This window comes from Candida jiufengensis, assembly GCF_024610255.1.
Source record: "Candida jiufengensis strain CBS 10846 chromosome Unknown scaffold1, whole genome shotgun sequence".
Classification (NCBI taxonomy): Eukaryota; Fungi; Ascomycota; class Pichiomycetes; order Serinales; family Debaryomycetaceae; genus Lodderomyces; species Lodderomyces jiufengensis.
This window is the reverse complement of record NW_026261562.1, coordinates 2,953,954-2,974,385: the sequence shown is the minus strand read 5'-3', so window position 1 is coordinate 2,974,385 and position 20,432 is coordinate 2,953,954. Positions and strand designations below refer to the sequence as shown.

The 20,432-nt window shown below is 26.0% G+C and overlaps 10 protein-coding genes across 10 annotated transcripts; 4 read left to right on the top strand and 6 right to left on the bottom strand. All coding sequences in view use genetic code 12, as the record gives it.

Annotated features, from left to right (window-relative positions):
• Positions 1-316: 316 nt before the first annotated feature.
• On the bottom strand, positions 317-1,504 carry KGF54_005063 (uncharacterized protein; the record flags this gene model as incomplete). The annotated part of the gene is made up of 1 exon (XM_051765830.1): positions 317-1,504. One exon carries the CDS (start codon positions 1,502-1,504, stop codon positions 317-319), a length of 1,188 nt encoding a protein of 395 aa, XP_051619104.1.
• A 121-nt stretch (positions 1,505-1,625) lies between these two features.
• Positions 1,626-3,332, bottom strand: FAV3 (Fav3p; the record flags this gene model as incomplete). Its single annotated transcript, XM_051765829.1, has 1 exon — positions 1,626-3,332. One exon carries the CDS (start codon positions 3,330-3,332, stop codon positions 1,626-1,628), a length of 1,707 nt encoding a protein of 568 aa, XP_051619103.1.
• A 341-nt stretch (positions 3,333-3,673) lies between these two features.
• KGF54_005061 (uncharacterized protein) lies at positions 3,674-4,324 on the top strand (the record flags this gene model as incomplete). The annotated part of the gene is made up of 1 exon (XM_051765828.1): positions 3,674-4,324. One exon carries the CDS (start codon positions 3,674-3,676, stop codon positions 4,322-4,324), a length of 651 nt encoding a protein of 216 aa, XP_051619102.1.
• A 242-nt stretch (positions 4,325-4,566) lies between these two features.
• On the bottom strand, positions 4,567-5,727 carry PGA52 (Pga52p; the record flags this gene model as incomplete). The annotated part of the gene is made up of 1 exon (XM_051765827.1): positions 4,567-5,727. The coding sequence occupies one exon, from the start codon at positions 5,725-5,727 to the stop codon at positions 4,567-4,569; it is 1,161 nt and encodes a 386-aa protein (XP_051619101.1).
• Positions 5,728-6,630: 903 nt separating this feature from the next.
• On the top strand, positions 6,631-7,179 carry KGF54_005059 (uncharacterized protein; the record flags this gene model as incomplete). Its single annotated transcript, XM_051765825.1, has 1 exon — positions 6,631-7,179. The coding sequence occupies one exon, from the start codon at positions 6,631-6,633 to the stop codon at positions 7,177-7,179; it is 549 nt and encodes a 182-aa protein (XP_051619100.1).
• Positions 7,180-7,220: 41 nt separating this feature from the next.
• On the bottom strand, positions 7,221-9,563 carry EMC9 (Emc9p; the record flags this gene model as incomplete). The annotated part of the gene is made up of 1 exon (XM_051765824.1): positions 7,221-9,563. The coding sequence occupies one exon, from the start codon at positions 9,561-9,563 to the stop codon at positions 7,221-7,223; it is 2,343 nt and encodes a 780-aa protein (XP_051619099.1).
• A 4,036-nt stretch (positions 9,564-13,599) lies between these two features.
• On the top strand, positions 13,600-15,660 carry NDT80 (transcription factor; the record flags this gene model as incomplete). Its single annotated transcript, XM_051765823.1, has 1 exon — positions 13,600-15,660. The coding sequence occupies one exon, from the start codon at positions 13,600-13,602 to the stop codon at positions 15,658-15,660; it is 2,061 nt and encodes a 686-aa protein (XP_051619098.1).
• A 1,180-nt stretch (positions 15,661-16,840) lies between these two features.
• Positions 16,841-18,085, top strand: LEU5 (coenzyme A transporter; the record flags this gene model as incomplete). The annotated part of the gene is made up of 1 exon (XM_051765822.1): positions 16,841-18,085. The coding sequence occupies one exon, from the start codon at positions 16,841-16,843 to the stop codon at positions 18,083-18,085; it is 1,245 nt and encodes a 414-aa protein (XP_051619097.1).
• A 155-nt stretch (positions 18,086-18,240) lies between these two features.
• On the bottom strand, positions 18,241-18,924 carry NAT2 (Nat2p; the record flags this gene model as incomplete). Its single annotated transcript, XM_051765821.1, has 1 exon — positions 18,241-18,924. The coding sequence occupies one exon, from the start codon at positions 18,922-18,924 to the stop codon at positions 18,241-18,243; it is 684 nt and encodes a 227-aa protein (XP_051619096.1).
• Positions 18,925-19,108: 184 nt separating this feature from the next.
• On the bottom strand, positions 19,109-20,410 carry KGF54_005054 (tRNA threonylcarbamoyladenosine dehydratase; the record flags this gene model as incomplete). The annotated part of the gene is made up of 1 exon (XM_051765820.1): positions 19,109-20,410. The coding sequence occupies one exon, from the start codon at positions 20,408-20,410 to the stop codon at positions 19,109-19,111; it is 1,302 nt and encodes a 433-aa protein (XP_051619095.1).
• Between the last annotated feature and the right edge of the window lie 22 nt (positions 20,411-20,432).

Below are 20,432 nucleotides of genomic sequence, written 5' to 3'. Positions count from 1 at the left end.
TATAGTTACTACTCAAAATGCCATAGTATTCATAGTCCTCCATCGGTTTGAAGCATGTCTAATTAATTTCGTTTTGCTACAACAATAAGAATCAAAATTACTACAAATAATGTGGCTACCAATTCATAAAATCTATTGTTTCAAATATTAAGACTGTATATAAGACTTTGTGTAAAGTTAACAAATTTAGAAATCTAAGATAACATATTTATTTTAGCTCACAAATCAACTAATTAATAGATCCAATTAGCAAATTAGTCAATCGGGCTTTTTAACGGGTGCTTCAACCGATGAAAATCCACAATTCTTTTAGACTCTACATATTACTTAAACTATATAAAATTTGAGCAACACTAGCATTGGTTATCAAACTTTTTTTCGTAGGACTTGATAAATTACCATTACAAAAGTAGTTTGGATTTTCAATAAACTCATAATTTGTAATATTAAATTTAGATGCAAAATTCGAATAAATTAATTTATAACCACAATCAACCAGATCAAAATAGAAATATTTATCTTTTGGATCTTGTAAGAATTGATATATGTAATTAGCTTGTCTAAAAACTTCTGGTTTAAATTGATCAAATTGCGAACCAATCTGAAATATATCTCTAAATCCGTTAAATAATAAATGGGAATTTTGTAAACTATTATTCCAAATTGTATTTGTATACAAACCACAAGATCGGTTGGTAGCAGCGGTCGCTAATTCAAAAATTTTGTTCAAATAAATTTTATTTTTTTCAATTAAATATAATTTTGATAACAAACTTAAACAACAACCAACTGTATACGATAGCTTACCTTTATTAACTGATGCAAAAGCTGTTTTATCCAAACCATCATAAAATAATTTATCATTAGGATCTTGAAAATAATCAAACATAAATTTCAAACATCTATGTGCCAAGTCAATTAAAGATTCATCACCATTGACTTCATATAATCTAACAGCAGCTAATGCAGTCTCAACCGTAGAAATGGAAGCAATGTAATTTTGATCATTTTGCCAAATGATTCCACCAGTATCATTAAAGTTTTGAGTTTTCAAGTATTTCATTATACCTTCAGCATAACCTAAGTATTTATCATCTTGACTAATAGTATAAGCATCAATGAAAACCCAACAAATTCGAGCATTATCATCTGAATATATATCTGTTGAATTGGGATAGCCAGCAAAAGCACCAGTTGTTGGATCATAATATTGTAAAATTGCAGTTATAAGATTTTTAAGAGTTTTAATCGAATTTAAATTAGTTATAGCCTTGCCAACTACTGCAGTATCCCATAAGGATGGTATCTCATAAGCATTATCTTGACAAATATTATCATTATAATTCCAAGTAATTTTGTCATATTCAAAAAATCTACCCCATAATTTCTTAATAGTTTGTTGGTAATTATAAACTTGAGTTTGACCTTTCACAACTTGATTGAGAAGTGACAAAGGGGAAACAACACAAACTAACCAGAATTGAAGTAAGATTAGAGGAAGCATGGTAAAGAAAGATCGTAAGGGTATCTAATACTTTATTGATAAGATAAAAAAATCATACACACACAAAGTAACACATTTTGAAACATACACAAAACTAAAAATAAAGTTTAAAATAAATTGTTTAATATTTTGCTAATTGATATAATATCTGAGCAGCACTAGCATTTGTTAAAAAGCTTTTACTTGTTGGTCCATTGGGGTTGTTGTTACAATATATACTAGTACTTGGAGTATAATTTGAATCAACTTGAAAAGTTTGAGCAAATTTATTAAAAGTATTTGTGGTACCAACATTGATTGAATCAAAATAAAGATTTGAATCCAGTGGATCTTGTAAAAATTGATAAATGTAATTAGCTTGTCTTGTAACTTCTGGTTTAAATTGATCAAATTGAGAACTTGATTGGAAAGCATCACCAAAACCAGCAAATAATAAATGTGAATATTGTAAACTATTATTCCAGATTTTTTCACCAGTATAAAATGCACCATTGATATTAGTTGCAGCAGTTGCTAACTCCAATGCTTTAGTTAAAGCGCTGATATCATTTTTTAATTTATACAATTTTGATAATGTACTGATAGCACAACCAACAGTATATGATAACTTACCTTTATTAACTGACGCAAAAGCTGTCTTATCCAAGCCATCATAAAATAATTTATCATTAGGATCTTGAAAATGATCAAACATAAATTTCATACATTTATTTGCTAAATCAATTAAAGACTCATCACCATTGACTTCATATAATCTAACAGCAGCTAATGCAGTTTCAACAGTTGAGATAGAAGCTATATAATTTTGATCATTTTGCCAAACTATACCACCAGTATTTTCAAAATTTTGAGTTTTGAGGTAGTTCATTATCCCTTCAGCACAAGTTAAATATTGTTGATTATTGGTAATTTTATAAGCATCAGTGAAAACCCACATTAGTTGAGCATTATCGTCAGTGTAAAATGTTCCAGTTTTTGGCTGATCACTAAATGCACCAGTTGCTTGATCATGATAATCTAAAATACTATTTATAACTGTGTTGATACCACTCGAGTCACCCGTATTTGTTATAGCTTTACCTAAAACAGCCAAACTCCAAAGAGGTGGAGTGACATATGAAGCATTTTCACAAATAACATCATTTTGATTCCATTTACCGTTTTGCCAAAATCTTTGCCATAATCTGTTAATGGTGGACATGTACGAATAACCAGATTGAGGAGTTGAAGAAACTACTTTAGAAAGAATTGGATTAGATTGAGATGTTTCTGTTGGTGGTGGTGAAGATGAGCTTGGTGAAGATGAGCTTGGTGAAGATGAGCTTGGTGAAGATGAGCTTGCTGAAGATGAGCTTGCTGAGGATGAGGTGATTAAAGATGAGGTTGTTGAGGTAGAAAAAGTATATATTGATGATAGTGAAGGTGACACTATTTGTAAATTTATTGATGATGAGGATGGAATTGGTTGTAAAGTTGATGTTGAAAATGACAGTGACGGGGTTGAAGTTGATGGATTTGTAGTTGTTGATGATTGATATTGAGATGATATTGGTGCTGTAACTGTTTCAAGTACTACTGAATATCGAGATTTGGAATTAAAGAACTCGGATTGTACAGATTGTATAGCATCAAATAAATTTAAGCTGGTAGGTTGAACTAAAATTGTCTCTGGAGTTGTAGGAATTTGTGTAGAAGTAGGAGATGGAGTATAACCAACGGTAACAGTAACATATTCCATGGGGGCAGTGACAACAACAGTTTTGATTATTAATGGTGCTGATGAACATATTGAGATATAAAAAATTAATGAAAGTAAAAGTTGGATCATAATGAATGTAAAAAGTTGGCTATTTTAATGAATGAATGATGAGCTGAAAAACATTTCAAAAAGTAAAGAATTTGAAAAATAAGAAAACACCCTTTCACTTTATATAGAACAGCGAATTAAAATAAGCAATGCATTGCATGTCAATTTGTATTTTATTCAAGTTTCATAATTGCATTAAAAAATAAATTATGAAACAAAACTTAAAACAATAAAAAAAAGAAAATATAAAAAAATCTTGAAACAAATTTACGAGAATTATAGATTAACTGATAACAACGATTTTCAGAGAGAAAATTCCGAAACAAACAAATTTCGAAAATTAATTGATTTAATGTACACTGATGTCACGACAACAATTAATTTTTAAAAATCCATTACTTACAAACCCAAACAAATGGTTAAAAGACGTACCCAAAAAGCATTGTAGTGATTTACTACAAAATCAATATTATAACAGGGAGGAACTTGAAACAAATTCATACGTTCAATCATTAATCAAAACTGATGCTAATTCAATAAATACTGTACTACCTATGGGGAATGCAATTAGATTATCTGAAATCAAGGATGAAAAAATTAAAAATGTGATTAAATTAAAACCAAATATTACTGAAATTAACGAACCAACTAGATTAATATCCAATAACAAAAAGTATATTCAATCAATACTACAATCTAAGAAGATAGTGAGTAAGTATAGACCATTTCATCCGGATAAACAATTTCTGAAAGTTCAAATAGAATTTGTAGAGAATATTGTTGAAAAAATCGATCAATTATATAGAGATGAGATAGAGAAGTACATGGGAGATATAAAAAAAGGTGAAGGTGATGGAATAAAACTCACTGAAGGAGAAACAAAATGGGATGGCGAAACTCTTAATGTCAATAAATCGGCTTTTAATATGAAGGAGGATTTGTTCATAACTTTTAAAGAAAATCCTATACTATCACAACTCATCATAAGGTATATTGATTACAAAGGTCTATGAAACTTAGGAACTTAGCTCAAGAATTAGCTGCATTTGCACTGACTATGATTTTGGTTGCTGGTCATCAAAATAATTTATTAAAGACAATTGCATTGACAATTGCATCAACGAATCTCGAAAAATTTCAACCGACAAATACATGTAAAGTAACTTATAGCATTAATACACACATAGAGTACAAGACTACTCTCAATTTATTACAAAACCCAAATAAATTATATTGACTAACTACCAATAAATATCTATAAAATCCACATTGTCAATAACGCAACCAAATTCATCAAAATTGATGGTTTATAACTCATACCATCTCCCTTTTTACTTGAACTACTACCACCGGTTGCACTTGCTAAAGAAGCTGAAGATAAAGTAGTTGTAGCAGAATCTTTATCATTTTTAATCCAAGAATTCACAGAACTTGCATTAACTGATTGATCAAAAGAAGTTGAATTTGAAATCCAAACAGTAACATCACCATTTGAATCAAAAGCAACACCACCAACCATTGTACCACTCAAATCTCTTTCAATATAATCACTTATAGCTAATCCAGTTTCTATTTGATCAGTACCTTGATAATCATGAACAGTACTATATAAATGTAAATATTCAGTTGTATTCATAATTTCAAAAATATCAAATTCTCCACAACCTGATCTCCAACATGAACAATTTACATTATTTGAATATTGAGCAGTTCTTGGAATTTGAGCGTTTAATAACCAAATTGCTGGCATGTTATAATTTGAAATTTTACTGGAGGTATGAGTTTCATTTGGCATTTGGAATTCAAATAAAAACATTTTAACAGCACCAGCGAACCCTTTATAAGCTGGTATGTCAGTTCTATAAACTCCACAATCATTATTTGAACCAGATGATTGACAAGTTAAATTTGAAAAAATAACATATTCATCATTTGAATTAATTAAAGTATCTTTTGCTAATATAGTTGAAGAATTAGCTTTTGAAATACCATCTTTATCAGCATAAGTTAAACCTAAACCTAAACATGAAGAATTTTTACCAGCACGTGTTAAAAATGTAACATTATCAGCTGTTTGTTCATCAGCATCATAATAACTCAATCTATTCCAATTACCTGAATTATCATCACCATATTTAAACCCATCAGATACATAAGATGCAAATTTATTTAATACCAAAGGACCTCTAAAATGAACACTAACTTCTTCATTTAATGGAGTATTTATACCTGAAAATGCTACTGGAGTTGAATCTAATGAACATGAACATGAATCTTCGTAGATATTGTTTATTTGACCAACTTTTGAATATGATCCAGAATAACCGAAATTTTCGAATTGTAATACTTCAACTGCATCTTTTGCAGATATAATTGATATAAAGAACAAAATTATTATATTAAACGATTGAAACATAGTGTAGTTACTTAATAATTGAATGGAAAAGAAAGAAAAGTAAAGGTCCAAGTCTATTGAAAATCCTTTTTATAATCATTAGTTTTATTTTAAGTTTTATTATCAAAAGTATTTATTAAGTTTCAATTAATTTTAAATGTAAATGCTAAATTACTTAAAATTAAAAATTTTAAAACAGTTATGAACCATTGATTTAAAATGATCAATTAATTTTCTGTTTTTGGAATAATTCCAAATATTAAGGGATCATCTTTTTAATGAAAATTTTCTGGCTTCGGTTGATAGCCAAGGCTTCTACCACATGGCTTCGAGAACTTAATAACATCATCATCGAATAAATGTCAGTGAAAATATTAAATACTTGACTCGCTTCGAGACAATATAAAACAAACTAGAAAGTATTTCGGTTAATTTATATTTTTTAAGCCTTGTAAAAAATCAATTTATCAATTGAGAAAATCAAAGGATCAACTTAATTGAGTTATTATATTATATCATATATAAATAGCTAGCTGAAACTATGATCTGAGAATAATAACAGGTAGACCCTAAGAAATCTGCCAGGTTACACAAGATCTAAGATCTGTAACATATTGTATTCATTTATAATCTTGGCTAGATTATATAATCATTAAGATTTATTATTCTTTTACAAGTCCGATCAATTACGCTACCAAACAATTCACGTGAGTGCGGATTCCAACCACCGAATATGATAATTGATTATCACAAATATGAAAAATTAAATCTATCACATTACAACCAAATAAAACTCAATTGTAAAAACAAGAACATACTGCCACTAATGAAATGAAAATATTTCTTCGTCAATTCAATTCATCAACAATTCGTTTCAACCATGTCTCACATCATACACAAATATCAAATTCATTTCGACTAACAATGTCAAAATTAGCATCACAAGCAATGATATTAACTTCATCAACTACAAAGGAAGAAATTAAAACATTACATGGAATGACATTAAGTTCAGTAGTTTCTTTATCTGTTTATCCAAAACCTTTTTTACAATTTAATTTACATTTACCTTCATATACTTCAATATCATTAAAAGAAAATAAATATTGTGCTATTCATTTAATGTCACCTACACAAGAAAGTAGTAAAATTGCAAGAATTTTTGCTAAAGGTAATAAATTAAAACAACAAGATGAAGATGGTGAAGTTTTTCATGAAATGACTACTCCATTTAATGAATTAACCGATAAAGATTATGAATATTATAAAATTAATGATAAAGTTGAAATACCAATACTTAAAACTGGAGTTGAACTGATATTTATATGTAAAGTTGATCAATTTATTCCAATACATGATCACGAAATTTGGATAATTGAAGTAATTAAAATTTTGAATTTTAATGATAAAAAAACCGGTGGGTTATTATATTACAATAGAGGATTTCATAAAATTGGAGAATCAGTTGAGTAAAAAAATATTAGTATATAAAAGTGATTTTTTTTTTTTTAGTTCTATACATGTACATAATCATCATCATCTAATAATTCAGAACATTCACGAGTTAAAATTTCAGTCTCATGAATAATTTTAGGTATTATGGTATCAAATTTTTCATTTATTTTTTTAATTCTTTTGGAAAATTTATTTAATATTTCAGTTTTTTTTAAATTTTTCAATTCTAAATTTAATGTTTTAATTTCTTCTTGTTTTGTTGATTGTTTTGAAATTAATTTTGATAATTTTAAATCAAATTGTGATTGCTCTTGTTTTAATTTGGTGAGGTTTGATTTATCTTCTTTAATTCTGTTTTCATAATCATTGTAAGTTTTTTCCAATTCTTTAATATCATTTTGATTATTTTGCTCTTTTAATTTAAAATTTGATTCCAATTTAGATTCTTCCTTTTGTGATGCTTCAATTTCTTCTTGTATTGAAGATATTTCATTCTCTAATTGAATTACTGAATGTTTTAAACCTTTGATTTTACCAAATACTCTATTTTCATTAACCGGTTTATTTGAATTATATTTTGAAATCTTATTTTTCAACAAGTCAATTGAATTTTTAATGTCTTGAATCTTTTTGTTCTCGTCCTTTTTAAATTTTTTCAATTTTAATTTAACATTGTTTAATTTTGTCATTGTGGAATTTAATGAAGTTTGTAATGTAACTAATGATGATGTTTCTGGTAATGACTTGTTAATAATTTCATTATCTCCCGTAGTGTTTATTAACAACTGATTGATTAATTTACCACCACCAAAGATCTCAACGTCGTATTGAAACAAGGGAGTTAATCCATATATAATCAAATATTGTTCATTGTTTTCCTTCACCAACTTGAAATATGACCATTCGATATTATTTAAAATAACATTAATTTTCCCAGTGGTTGCTGATAAAAACTTCAAAATAACTTTACTTGAATCAATAACCAACACGGCCATTGGAGTTTCCTCCACGTTGATTTTCCTGGACGATTCTCCATTAAACAAATTTGGGTTTTTTAAAATGGCTCTACAAGCAGCAATAATTGACCAAAATGGTTGAATAATTATAGTATTTTCAATAATTGTAACATTTGGTGAAATTGTTGTAGTAGTTAATGACTTTGAAGTTGCTGAAGAAGTTGATGAAGTTGTTGATGTACTTGATGCAGTTTTAGGTAATACAATAGGTTTTGCGGTTATTGAACTTGCTCTCATTCTATTTTTTAAATTTGTTAATTTACTATTAAATGGTGATACAATAAAATTTTCAAAATTTTTAAATGCAATTGAAGAATTCTTTGAATGGCTTTTATTCTTTAAATTTATTTCAATATCTAATAATTTATTTTCATCAACATTTACTGATATTTCATCACTTATATTTGGTATTGAATTTGATATAATTGTTGATTTTTTTAAAAAAAATGCTTGATTTATAATATGTATTGATAAAAATAAATAAATTTGTATTTTATAGTCCTTAAAATTATAATTATTAATATATGATAAGTTATTTACAGGTATTAAATTTATAAATGATGATGTTGTGTTTGTAAAATGAAACCAATTTAATAAATAATTTATATAATTTATTATGATAAAACAAAAAATGGCATTAATTAAATTGTTGTTGAAAAATATTTTATTTTTATCATCATATTGTATTTTGGTGGTAATTTTTTTAGTTGATATTGAATTTATATAGTTTATTGATGATGATCCAATTAATTCACTCGATACTATAGACTTTGATAATATTATAAAATAATTGAAATAACTTTTCTTGTTTATTAATTTAATCAAACTTAAGTAAATTATTGAATCAAGAATTGTAATTTTAATCGCTGAAAATGATAAATTTCGAAACCCTTTATAAACAGATTTATGTTCATTTGGAAGTAAAAAATTAATTAAAAATTTCCCACCCATAAAATTTGATCCCAAGATTAAATAAAGTACACATATCACTAATGATAATGATTGTGGTAATGATAATGTAATAAAAACTAAAGATAAAATGTCTCTCAAACTTGATGAAGTTGGAAAAATTGATGATGGCGAAGAATGATGATGATGATGGTGATGATAATGATGATGATGTTCAACAGCGCCACTACTTAGTTTTTCATCATTCTCATTTTGAGCTGTTGATGGTTGTGAAGGTTGTCCATTAACATTTTTTCCATTTAAATGATAATGATGATGATATGAAGTTGGTTGTTGTTGTTGATGTGGTTGAACTTTCGGTTTAGATGGAACCGTTGAAGTCATTGTAGTTGATGATGAGTTATATGATGTAGATGAGGAATTCAAAGTTGATGAAACTGACTTTTTATTATAAGAAGGTGTCAGTGATTGTTGCATTTAAATAGAATCATATAGTAATTTTAAGTTAATGAATGAAATGAAAACCAAAAAACTTTTGAAAAATGAAATGTATTTGTAATAATCAACTCCAAATTTTTAAAGAAATGTGTTACTAATGTAAAGTAACTTTATATTCCTCGATAATTTTATATATTTATAAAGTTATGATTAAGTTAATTATTGTTTCACGTAAAAAAAGCAAAAATTGGTTTAAAATTTTTTTTTTTATTTTTTCTATAAAAATTTAAAACTTACTATGGAGTATTTTAAATGGTTAATTAAAGACTTTCTGCACAACCTATTACAAAATTCAGAATTTTGAGTTAACAAATATCATAAGATGTTTAATGAAAGCTTTGGGTCTAAACCTTGATTGTTAAATAATCTGTAAAAGATCTTACTCATATATCTCCACATAAAAACTGTATATTTTATAAAATCTTAATAGGAGAATTATTTAACAACCGAACAGCAATAAATTGTGATATTAGACTTTCGTAAAAATTTTGACAGTTTGTCACGCGACTTCTGCATTGTCATCAAATTTACAAAACTGACATTCTAGATTAAAATAGTATAGAAAAGCGATATATATAAACTTGATTCACACAAATCATCATCGCAGTTTCGTCTAGTAAGACTGAGAGTCAAGGTCTAGTAGCTGTTTCAGCTTAAGTCGAACATAGTCAATGAATGTTTTAAGAATCGAGCTACTACAAATCAATAAATTTGGTTGCAAAAAAGAATTTCAATGATGATAAGTTTGGAGGGACGTGCCAAAATAGATATTACTCCCGGTAAATTTTAACAATGTCTTTAAATGCAGTTTGAAAAGGTACTATACTGGAAGAAACCAATCTTGATTGTAACTATAAGAAACTACATTCAATCTTTAATATGTGTTTTAAATATCATGAATACTTCAAGAGAGAGGCACAATTAAGTGGAGATTCACTTTTTCTTAGACTATTATTCTCGTATCTGCATTTAGATCTACTTTATATTGATTTTGTAAAATTAAATTGGTTGACTAATTTTGTCCTTCAATTTTAAGTAAGATTTTTTAGTCGTAAATTTGAATTTTTTTAATAAATATTTTATTCTTTAATTCTCTCTCTTGTGATCCAACGGTTTTTTTCCATAACATTTGAATTCAACACAAAAAATTGTAAAGTTTAAGATTTAGTTTGGGGAAATATGGGTAATAAAATTATTAAGTTTGTGGTGGAATTAATCCGATCATTTTTACGTTAATTCTTTCTATTTCAAGCTTTGTTAGATTAATTCTAAAGTAACCTTTTTAAATCATTTTGTAGATTTTAAGGAAATAATAAGAATATTTGAGTTAAAGCTAGCGTCCATAGATTTGAGATCTAGAGTAATTTCATCATACGAATTGACAATTAACAATATTTCATTGTAAAATCGTAATTAAAAAGACGTGTCTTTTCATTGCATTGAATCAAAGTGAAATAACAATAAAAAGAACAATACTAACGATAATAATAATAATAATCAAAACTGCGTGTGGGCAATATCCAAATTAAGTTACGATTTTTTCTCCACTTACCACAGATTAGACAGAATTTATAAAGGTCAATTATATTTGGACTTTTAGCTCTTACTTTTGTTAAATAAACTGTAGTATAATTAATTGAAATAAATCTATTTAATTAATTAGCCACTCTATACTTTTTGTATTATAAATTTTTTACTTTGAGATCAATTTATGTGTGAACTTACTTTTTATTAAGAACGATTAAATAAATTTAATAAAATACATATTTTGTGTTATTAAAATAAAACACGCTTAATAAAAATAAGCTATTATATGAAACTTAAAAAACCTGAAATTTTCACTCAAATCTGGAAATAATTCCGAGATAATTTGATATTTTTTGAAATTTTATTATTCATTTGAATGTCTTAATTTTTTCATCTTTTTGTCAAAACATTAATATCAATATATCCAAAACTATTACTAATTTTTTTTAAGACGTAAAGGTCAAGTGATAGTTTGTTTTGAAATTAAATAATAAAAGTATTATAATTTAATAAGGAAATATAATAAATTAAAGGGATGAGATTTGTACAGAAAAATGAATCCTAATTAAAAATATTTTGTAAATCCATTTTTCATTTTCATTAAAATAAAAAAATAATAAAAAAAAAAAAATAACTTAAAAAAATTAAAAAAAATAAAATAAAATGATGTCAATCAAATCAAATGATTTATTTGGAAGTTAGGAAATTAAAAATTTATATTAACCAATTAAATTCATCGGAACTAAATTTCAAGATTTCGAGTATTCCATTTAATACGTTTCATACTAAATATTGTTATTATTTGACAGACTACTCAATTTAATATTGATCAAATATATATGATAGGTATATAATCAATGTTATACGATAAATTGGTACATAAACTTCTAAGTACAACTACTTATAAAATATTATAATCATAATATTATAATAATAATAATAGGCTTTATATTTTAAAATATACTTAGTAACTTAACTTAATAATTGAACTAATAAACCCAAAACCAAAAAAATAAAAAAAAAAAAAAACGGTCGATTTATCACAAAAATTAATTTACAACCAAACCAAATAAAAAGTTTAATTTAGAAATGTAAAGTTTTTAAATTTAGACGACGATGATGATAATAATATTATTAGAACTAATAATAAGTTATTCAATCTGTCTTTAACGTATGTATTATACACTCATGAATTATACCTCACATATTAATGAAATTTGAAATCCCTTAAGATCTACAATCCCTATCCCATTATCTAATTTATTTTGTTATTATTCACAAGGCTGAAATTTTGTTAATATATATATATATATATACTATATATATTGGACATCATATATATCTACCAATAATATTTAATGTTTTTTTATTTTTTTTTTCATACTAAAATCTTACATTTATTATCAAATTTATAGATCTTTCAATTAACAAATTATACTAATTCTTTTTTGGGACCTTCTTTACATAGTCCTCTTACTTTATATTGAGAGACTCTATAATAAATGATTACATCTTTTACTTATAATACTACTTTATATTAACATCCTAATTTGTTAATAGGTTTTTAGTATTAATTATAATAATATACTAAAGCGAGAAAGAGAGAAGAGTTACAAAAGTACACTACCTCATATATTAAATACTGTATATAAATAGCTTATAANTTGAACTGATTATCTAGATAATAAAACGTAATCTAAACTCCTTTATGTATGATTTCAAAAATTTTTTTTTTTTTTTTTTAAATTCATTTTTTCTTCTTTTGTTACCAATTTTTTTATATATTAAATATTGAAAGAAGAAGAAGTTTACAACAACATTTAATCAATCAATCAATATAAATTAATAATACATCAATAATATTCATTACATTGATTATATACATTGAGTGACATTATTGTATATAATAGAAGTTAAAGATATTCCAAGATCCAATATATTTTTGTATTGAACAACAAACATAAATTAAAATTTTTTTGATCTATCTTTAGTTCAGTAGTACTTAAGTGTTTTGAGTTTGTTGAAATTTAAAAAAATCATCAAAAAAAAAAAAATAAAATAAAAAAATTTTCGTTATTGTGTTCATTGAAAATTACAAAATCATTTTAATAAAGTACTTTTGTTTTTTTCAATAAAGTATTACAAAACATATATTGATAGGATTGAATTTAAGTAATCAAATCAAAGTCAAAAGATTTAAGTGAAGGTTAATAACAATACAGATTATTATTATCAAAAAAACAACTAGATAAATTAGTAGTAGTAAAGGAGTTTTACACGTATAATTACTACTAAATTTTGTTCATTTATTATTGATATCAAATATTGTTATAACATTTTGATTGAACTTATCATATAGGTTGGGTTTAACTTGGTTACTATCCATTCATTTTATTAAATCTTAAAGTATCAACCAGATTTTATACCTTTAAAAAATTTTTTTTTGTTTGTGTTCATTGATTAAATTTTTTTTATTGGTAACCAAAACATGATGAATTTATCAAATGAAGATACTCATATATCTCATGAAAATACTAATGCAACTAATACTCAATCAAATACTCCAGTTCCATTAAATAATTTACATCATCATATTAAACATGAATCAAATTCAAGTAGTATTAATAATAATATAACTGGTAATAATACTTCAAATTCAACTCCAAGAGTTAATGATTCTTCATTACATTCTCAATTTCCTCAACAACAACTGCAACAACATCCTCATATTTTACAACAACATCCATTATCTCATCCTTCAACTTCAACTCATCATCCTTATAATTATGATGGTTCAAGTAATGGGTTAACAAATAATACTACAAATAATTTAAATGGTTCTCATTTACAACCTTTACAACAGTCTCATTTACAAGGAATTCATCAAATTCCAAATCAACAACAACAACAACATTATTCTCAATCTCATACTCCACAACCTTATCAACAACAACAATTTCAAGCTCAACAAGCTCAACAAGCTCAACAACAATTACATCAACAAATGCATCATCAATTATTAACTCCAAATCCTTATCAACAACATTATCAACAAGCTCAACAACAAGCTCAACAACAGGCGCAACAACAAGCTGCAGCTGCTCAAATGTTACCACATTTACATACTTCAACTTCTGGTAATCATGATAATTCTCATGATCATCTTAATATGCAATTTAATCCAATGGCTTATCAACAACAATCTCAACAACAACAATTGCATCATTTAGGTCATCAAGGTGTTCAACAACAACCTCAACAACAACAACAACAACCTCAACAACCAGCTCCTTTACCACCACATTTAAATCATCATTTAGGTGGTTCAATTGGTCAATCATTATCTCATCATCAAACTCCTCAACCAACTCCTCAACCAACAGCTACTACTTCAGCAACAACAACAAGACAACCAAGACAATCTAAAAAACAACAAAAGCAACAACAACAACAACAAGCAGCAGCTGCAGCAGCAGCATTACATGCTAATAATTCATCAATTGATCCTTCAACTACTCATGATCAAAATGCTATTGATGCTCATTCATTAGCTCAACAACATCATATGGAAATGTTAGCAAGAGCAAGTCATAATGATATGATGGAATCAGCAAATAGAAAAGTTGCACCAAGATCAAGTGATTTATTTAAAGTTGGACCACCATTTGGAATGTTTAAACAACATCAAAATTTATATTGTAAATCTAATGATTTACAAGTTTTCCCAAATTTATCAGCAAGAATTGATAGAGGGTTTGAAATGGGAGAAACTGGTACATGGATTGGTTATAAAAGAAATTATTTTACTTTATGTGCATCATTTAATTTACAAGATTTTGATTTTAATAGATTTATTAATAATCAATATTATACTTATGATAAATCTCAATTAAATAATGGTTCATCAATTAATAAAATTCCAACTCATAATCAACCACAAAATCATCCTCATCATCCTCATCATCAACAACATGCAGGAGAAACAAGATTAAATATTAGTTATTTTGCTATTAGATTAGTTGCAAAATGTTCAGATGATGATATTGCTATATCATTAATTCAACATACTGCAAAAAGAGATAAAGGTCCACAATTCCCACCACCAATTTATCCAGCATTACCAGGTGATTTACCAGATCATGAAACAATAAAAGCAAGTTGTAATAAAAGAAATGGTAATAAAATTGAAAATATGAATAAAGTATTTTATTTTGATAGAAATCAATATTATCAAGATTATAATATAATGGATAAAGATAATTCAATATTAAAAAATTATCCAAGTTCATCAATATCAAAAGTTGCAAGATTTGAAAGAATTCAATTTACAAGTTCAATAAGAGTTAAATCAAGTTCAACAGCTGCAAGATATTTTACTTTAAGTTGTGAATTATTAGGTATAGTTGATGAAAGTAATTCAATTCAACCAATTTTATTAGGATCAGTTGAATCACCACCATTAATTATTAGAGGTAGATCACCATCAAGTTATCATAAAGATAGAACATCCGGTTATAGACCACCAAGTAGTGCATCACCAGCTGCTTGAGCATATAAGAATTTGGTATAATCAATCATTAATTGATATTGTTGTCGTTGTTGAAACAAATCCATAAAAAGAATTATATTCATTTAATTGAATATAATACTAAGAAAAAAGAAAAATCAGAAAAGCAAAAAAAGGAAAAAAAAAAATATGTATTACTACTTTTATTATTACTATTAACTATTATTACTATTATATAGCAAAAAAAATAAATTCTTAATTATATAAATTTACTTTACTTCGAAGTAGATTTCTACGCGATTGCAAAATTCTAAACAAATTGATAAAATGCAATTTTGTAAAGAACTATCTTGCGACTTAATTTGAGGTAGTACAAAATAAATTAGATCTAAATATTTGGTAGCTACCGTCCTGATAAATTAAACTCCGTCGGATATGGTAAGTTTATATCTTGTTCTACATAGACATTTGTATTTGAAATCTAAACATAAACTTCGAGATTCAAATATCAGAATTATAATATTGAAGATAACAAAGGTTCATCTACAAGATACAACTTTGAAAAATTTAAGTTCCAGAATTAATTGATTTGATTTTGTGACCTGAGAGTATAACTAATCTAAAGTTTAACTATTTGTAAGTATATATTGATAATATAAAAGATTTATTACAATTATAATAATTATTATTTGAAAGAAAAGATATGTCAAATTGACATCGTCTCATTTTTATTACGGATTTATATGAAATTCCAATTGTATTATTAAAATCATCTTTAGTTTTTAAACTAAACATTTGATAAAAGAAATCAATAGTTATATCAAGTAGTTATTGATAACTAATATCTATAGTCATAATACATTTTTTTTTTAATTCACATTTTCCATTCTCATATTATTATTTTACTTTTCAAATTTAAATTTTAATTTTTTCTGGGGAAGAAATTTTTATCAAAATTTTAGACCAAAAATCAAATAATATTATTTACAATACACAATATACTTAAAAAACTTTTTATCTTTAGATTATTACTTCGACTTTACTTTGATAGACAAAACTGATTAGAAATTTTTAATTTAAACTGATTATATATATACTATTTAAATAATATCATTACCTCAAATGTTAATTATATAATATTTATAGAATGTCAAATAATAATATACTACATAAAAATGAATCAAATAATCAAATACAAGGAAATAATATACAAAATAATTCAATGACAACAACCACTACTACTACTACTACTAAAAATCAATCAATAACTTCATTAATACCGACACAATTTAATTATAATACTAATATTCAAAATAATAACCAAAATATACCACAATCAGGACTTTATTCAAATGATCAATCTACACCAATAGAAAGTCATAGAGTTTTAGATAAACAAAGTTTTAAATATGTAATATTATCAGGTATTGCAGGTGGAGTAGCAGGATGTGCTGCAAAAACTTTAGTTGCACCATTAGATAGAATTAAAATATTATTTCAAACTTCAAATCCTGAATTTTTAAAATATAGAGGTACATTTTATGGATTAATTCAAGCAGCAAAAAGAATTTGGTCAAATGATGGGATTTGGGGTTTATATCAAGGTCATTCAATAACATTATTAAGAATTTTCCCATATGCTGCTATAAAATTTGTAGCTTATGAACAAATTAGAACTATTTTAATCCCCAATGATTTATATGAAACTGCCGGTCGTAGATTTTTAGCAGGTTCATTATCTGGTTTAGCATCTGTATTTTTCACATATCCATTAGATTTAATTAGAGTAAGATTAGCATTTGAAACTAAAAATTTAAATCATTTAATTCAACATCCAAAACATTTAGATTATATGACACATCATAGAGGGAAAATTTTATCAACAATATTAATGATTTATCAAGAAAATCCCAAACCATCAAAATTGAATGATCCAAATTGGTTAAAATTTATGAGATCTAATTTACCTAAACCACTACTTAAAATAAGTAATTTTTATAGAGGATTTTATCCAACAATATTAGGAATGATACCTTATGCAGGAGTATCATTTTATACTCATGATTTATTACATGATATTTTAAGATCAAAATATTTAGCAAAATATACTGTTCAAAATTATAAACAACCAACAAAAACAATATTATCAAATTCATCAAAAAAATCAAGTAGAGAATCAAGACAACCTCTCAAGGCATATGCTCAATTATTTGCAGGTGGATTAGCTGGATTATTTTCACAAACTGCGGCATATCCATTTGAAGTTATACGTAGAAGAATGCAAGTTGGTGGAGCTATAAATCAAGGACAATTTTTAACTTTTAAACAAACTGCTAAATTAATATATAAAGAAAATGGAATTCGTGGATTTTTCGTGGGGTTAAGTATTGGATATATGAAAGTTGTTCCAATGGTTGCATGTTCATTCTTTGTTTATGAAAGAATGAAGAAATTTTTAGGAATATAAATAAATTAATTACCCTAAAAATTGTTATAATGAATATAAATAGACTTATATATAAAGAATACATTATATATAAAAATTGTAATGAAACGAAATATTTTATTTATTTATTTATAATTGTCATTATTTATTGTATTAATATCTATCTATTTACAAAACTAGAAAAACCACCACCATTTTCTTTTACCAGGTTTAATACCAAATTTAGGATTTGAAGCAGTAATATCTTTATAACCAGATTTAGCTAAATCTTTTGCTATTGAAGCAGTAGTACTTAATTTATCGGTACCAATTCTAAAACCCCAACATCTTAATAATTTAACTAATCCAGGAGTTATAGCTGCTGTTATTGGTAATCTTATAAATATTAAAGATTTATGTAATCCATAAGCTATTGCAAATTCAGTCCATGAAAATTGATTTTTAATATATGTAAACCAATTATTATTATCTTTTTTAGTATTTTGATATTTTTCATATTCTTTATTTTCTATATTATTTTCAATTTTTGTTATTGCTTGTTTTTTAGATAATTCTTCATCACTTATACCATAACCAAATTGTTGTTTTATTTTATTTTCATAATATTCAATTTTTTCTTGTCCCATTGAATGAACTAATACATAACATATAGGTAAATCTATCATTGATAATGCTAAATATACTCCTAGAGCTGGATACCCATATTCTTTCATTAATGCTTTTATTCCCTTCGCCTTTGGTTTTGTGTTTGTAGTAGTAGTTGATTGATATCTTTTAAAAGATTGTTTTATAGAATTTATATACAATTGAGTTGGATTAGTTTTTAGAAATGGTGTCGTAGTTGGTCTGAATCGAAACATTGTTCGAAGCAATGGATTGAAATGAAACATCTTGAACCTTTAGCTTGTTTCTAAGATTGAGCGGGCGTTTTAAAGCAATTAATCAAGATGAAGAGAGATTTTGATTTTTTGTTCCAGAAATTTATCGGTGCGGATTTAAAATTATATTCTTTCTATTAATTTTAATATACATTTTTATTTATCTTTATCTAAATTGTGAAAAATATGCTTCATCTTTAAATCTTTTATTTACCAATTCAATTACTTCTCTTGGGTATACAACTTCTAAAGGTTCACCACCTATGAGTACTCTTTTTTCATGTAATTTTTGTTCTTCTTTAGTCATTATAACAACATTTTGTAAACTAATTTCCTTTGTTGAATCCCATCTACTTAAAGTTAATCTTGTTGAATAATTTGAAATAGGTGATTTACCTCTAAAAACGTCTTCCAATAAATAAATAACATCAAGCATTGATATTTGAACTCTTTGATCAGTTTTCCCAATTCTTGTTTGTTGTCCTGCAATACTTTGTAATAAATCATCATATAATTTATATCTATTTTTACCTTCAATTGGTTCTATTGGATAATCTGATACTTTTGCTAATACATAAGAAGCAATAGCTAATCCAAACATACCTGGCATTGTCCCCAATACTGGTAGAATTCTTACTCTAAAATCTCTAAGAGCTGATAATTGATCGACATCTCCCTTTTTTATTTCATCATTTGCTAATGGTAAAAGTTTAGCTTTTCTTGGATCAGGTTTTTCTGCTGAAAAAATCATTGGTATTCCTTCAATTATACCTCTTTTTCGTAACACAATTCTTAATTTTTTACATAATGGATCTTCTTCAGTTTTAGAAATATCTGATATATTAATTCTTGTTGGATCTGATTTTGTGGCTGCTCCACCAGATGATACTACTGGTATTTTTTTATTATAACAATAAGTTAATAAATCACATTTTGTATCAAAATTATCAATACAATCAATAACATAAGTTGGATTAAAATCTAATAATTCTTCAGCTGATTCTAAATTCCATAATTTATTATGTACATCTATATTTATCCAAGGAACAATTTTCAATAAATGATTTTTTAAACAATCAACTTTGGATATCCCAACATCAGCTAAAGTAGCAACAGAATGTCTATTTAATGAACTTAATGAAACTTGATCAAAATCAATAATTCTTAAATTTTCAACTCCAGACCTTGCTAACATTGTAGCTACCCAAGATCCAACACCACCAGCTCCAACCACTATAATTCGCTGATTACGAACTTTGGTCATACCATCTTCTGTTAAAAATGCATAATTTCTTGCTAATTGTTCTCGAATAAGTTCTTCTGAATGTTGTTTAGGTTGTGAATTTTGTGACGTCTTGATAAGTTTATGACTAGTAGTGGTTGGTGTTACATATTTGTGATATAATTCAACAGCTATAGTAGTTATAGCAGCTGTAGCTAGCACCGATAGCACTATATTTCTAGACATTTTGTATTCTTTTTGTTTGATG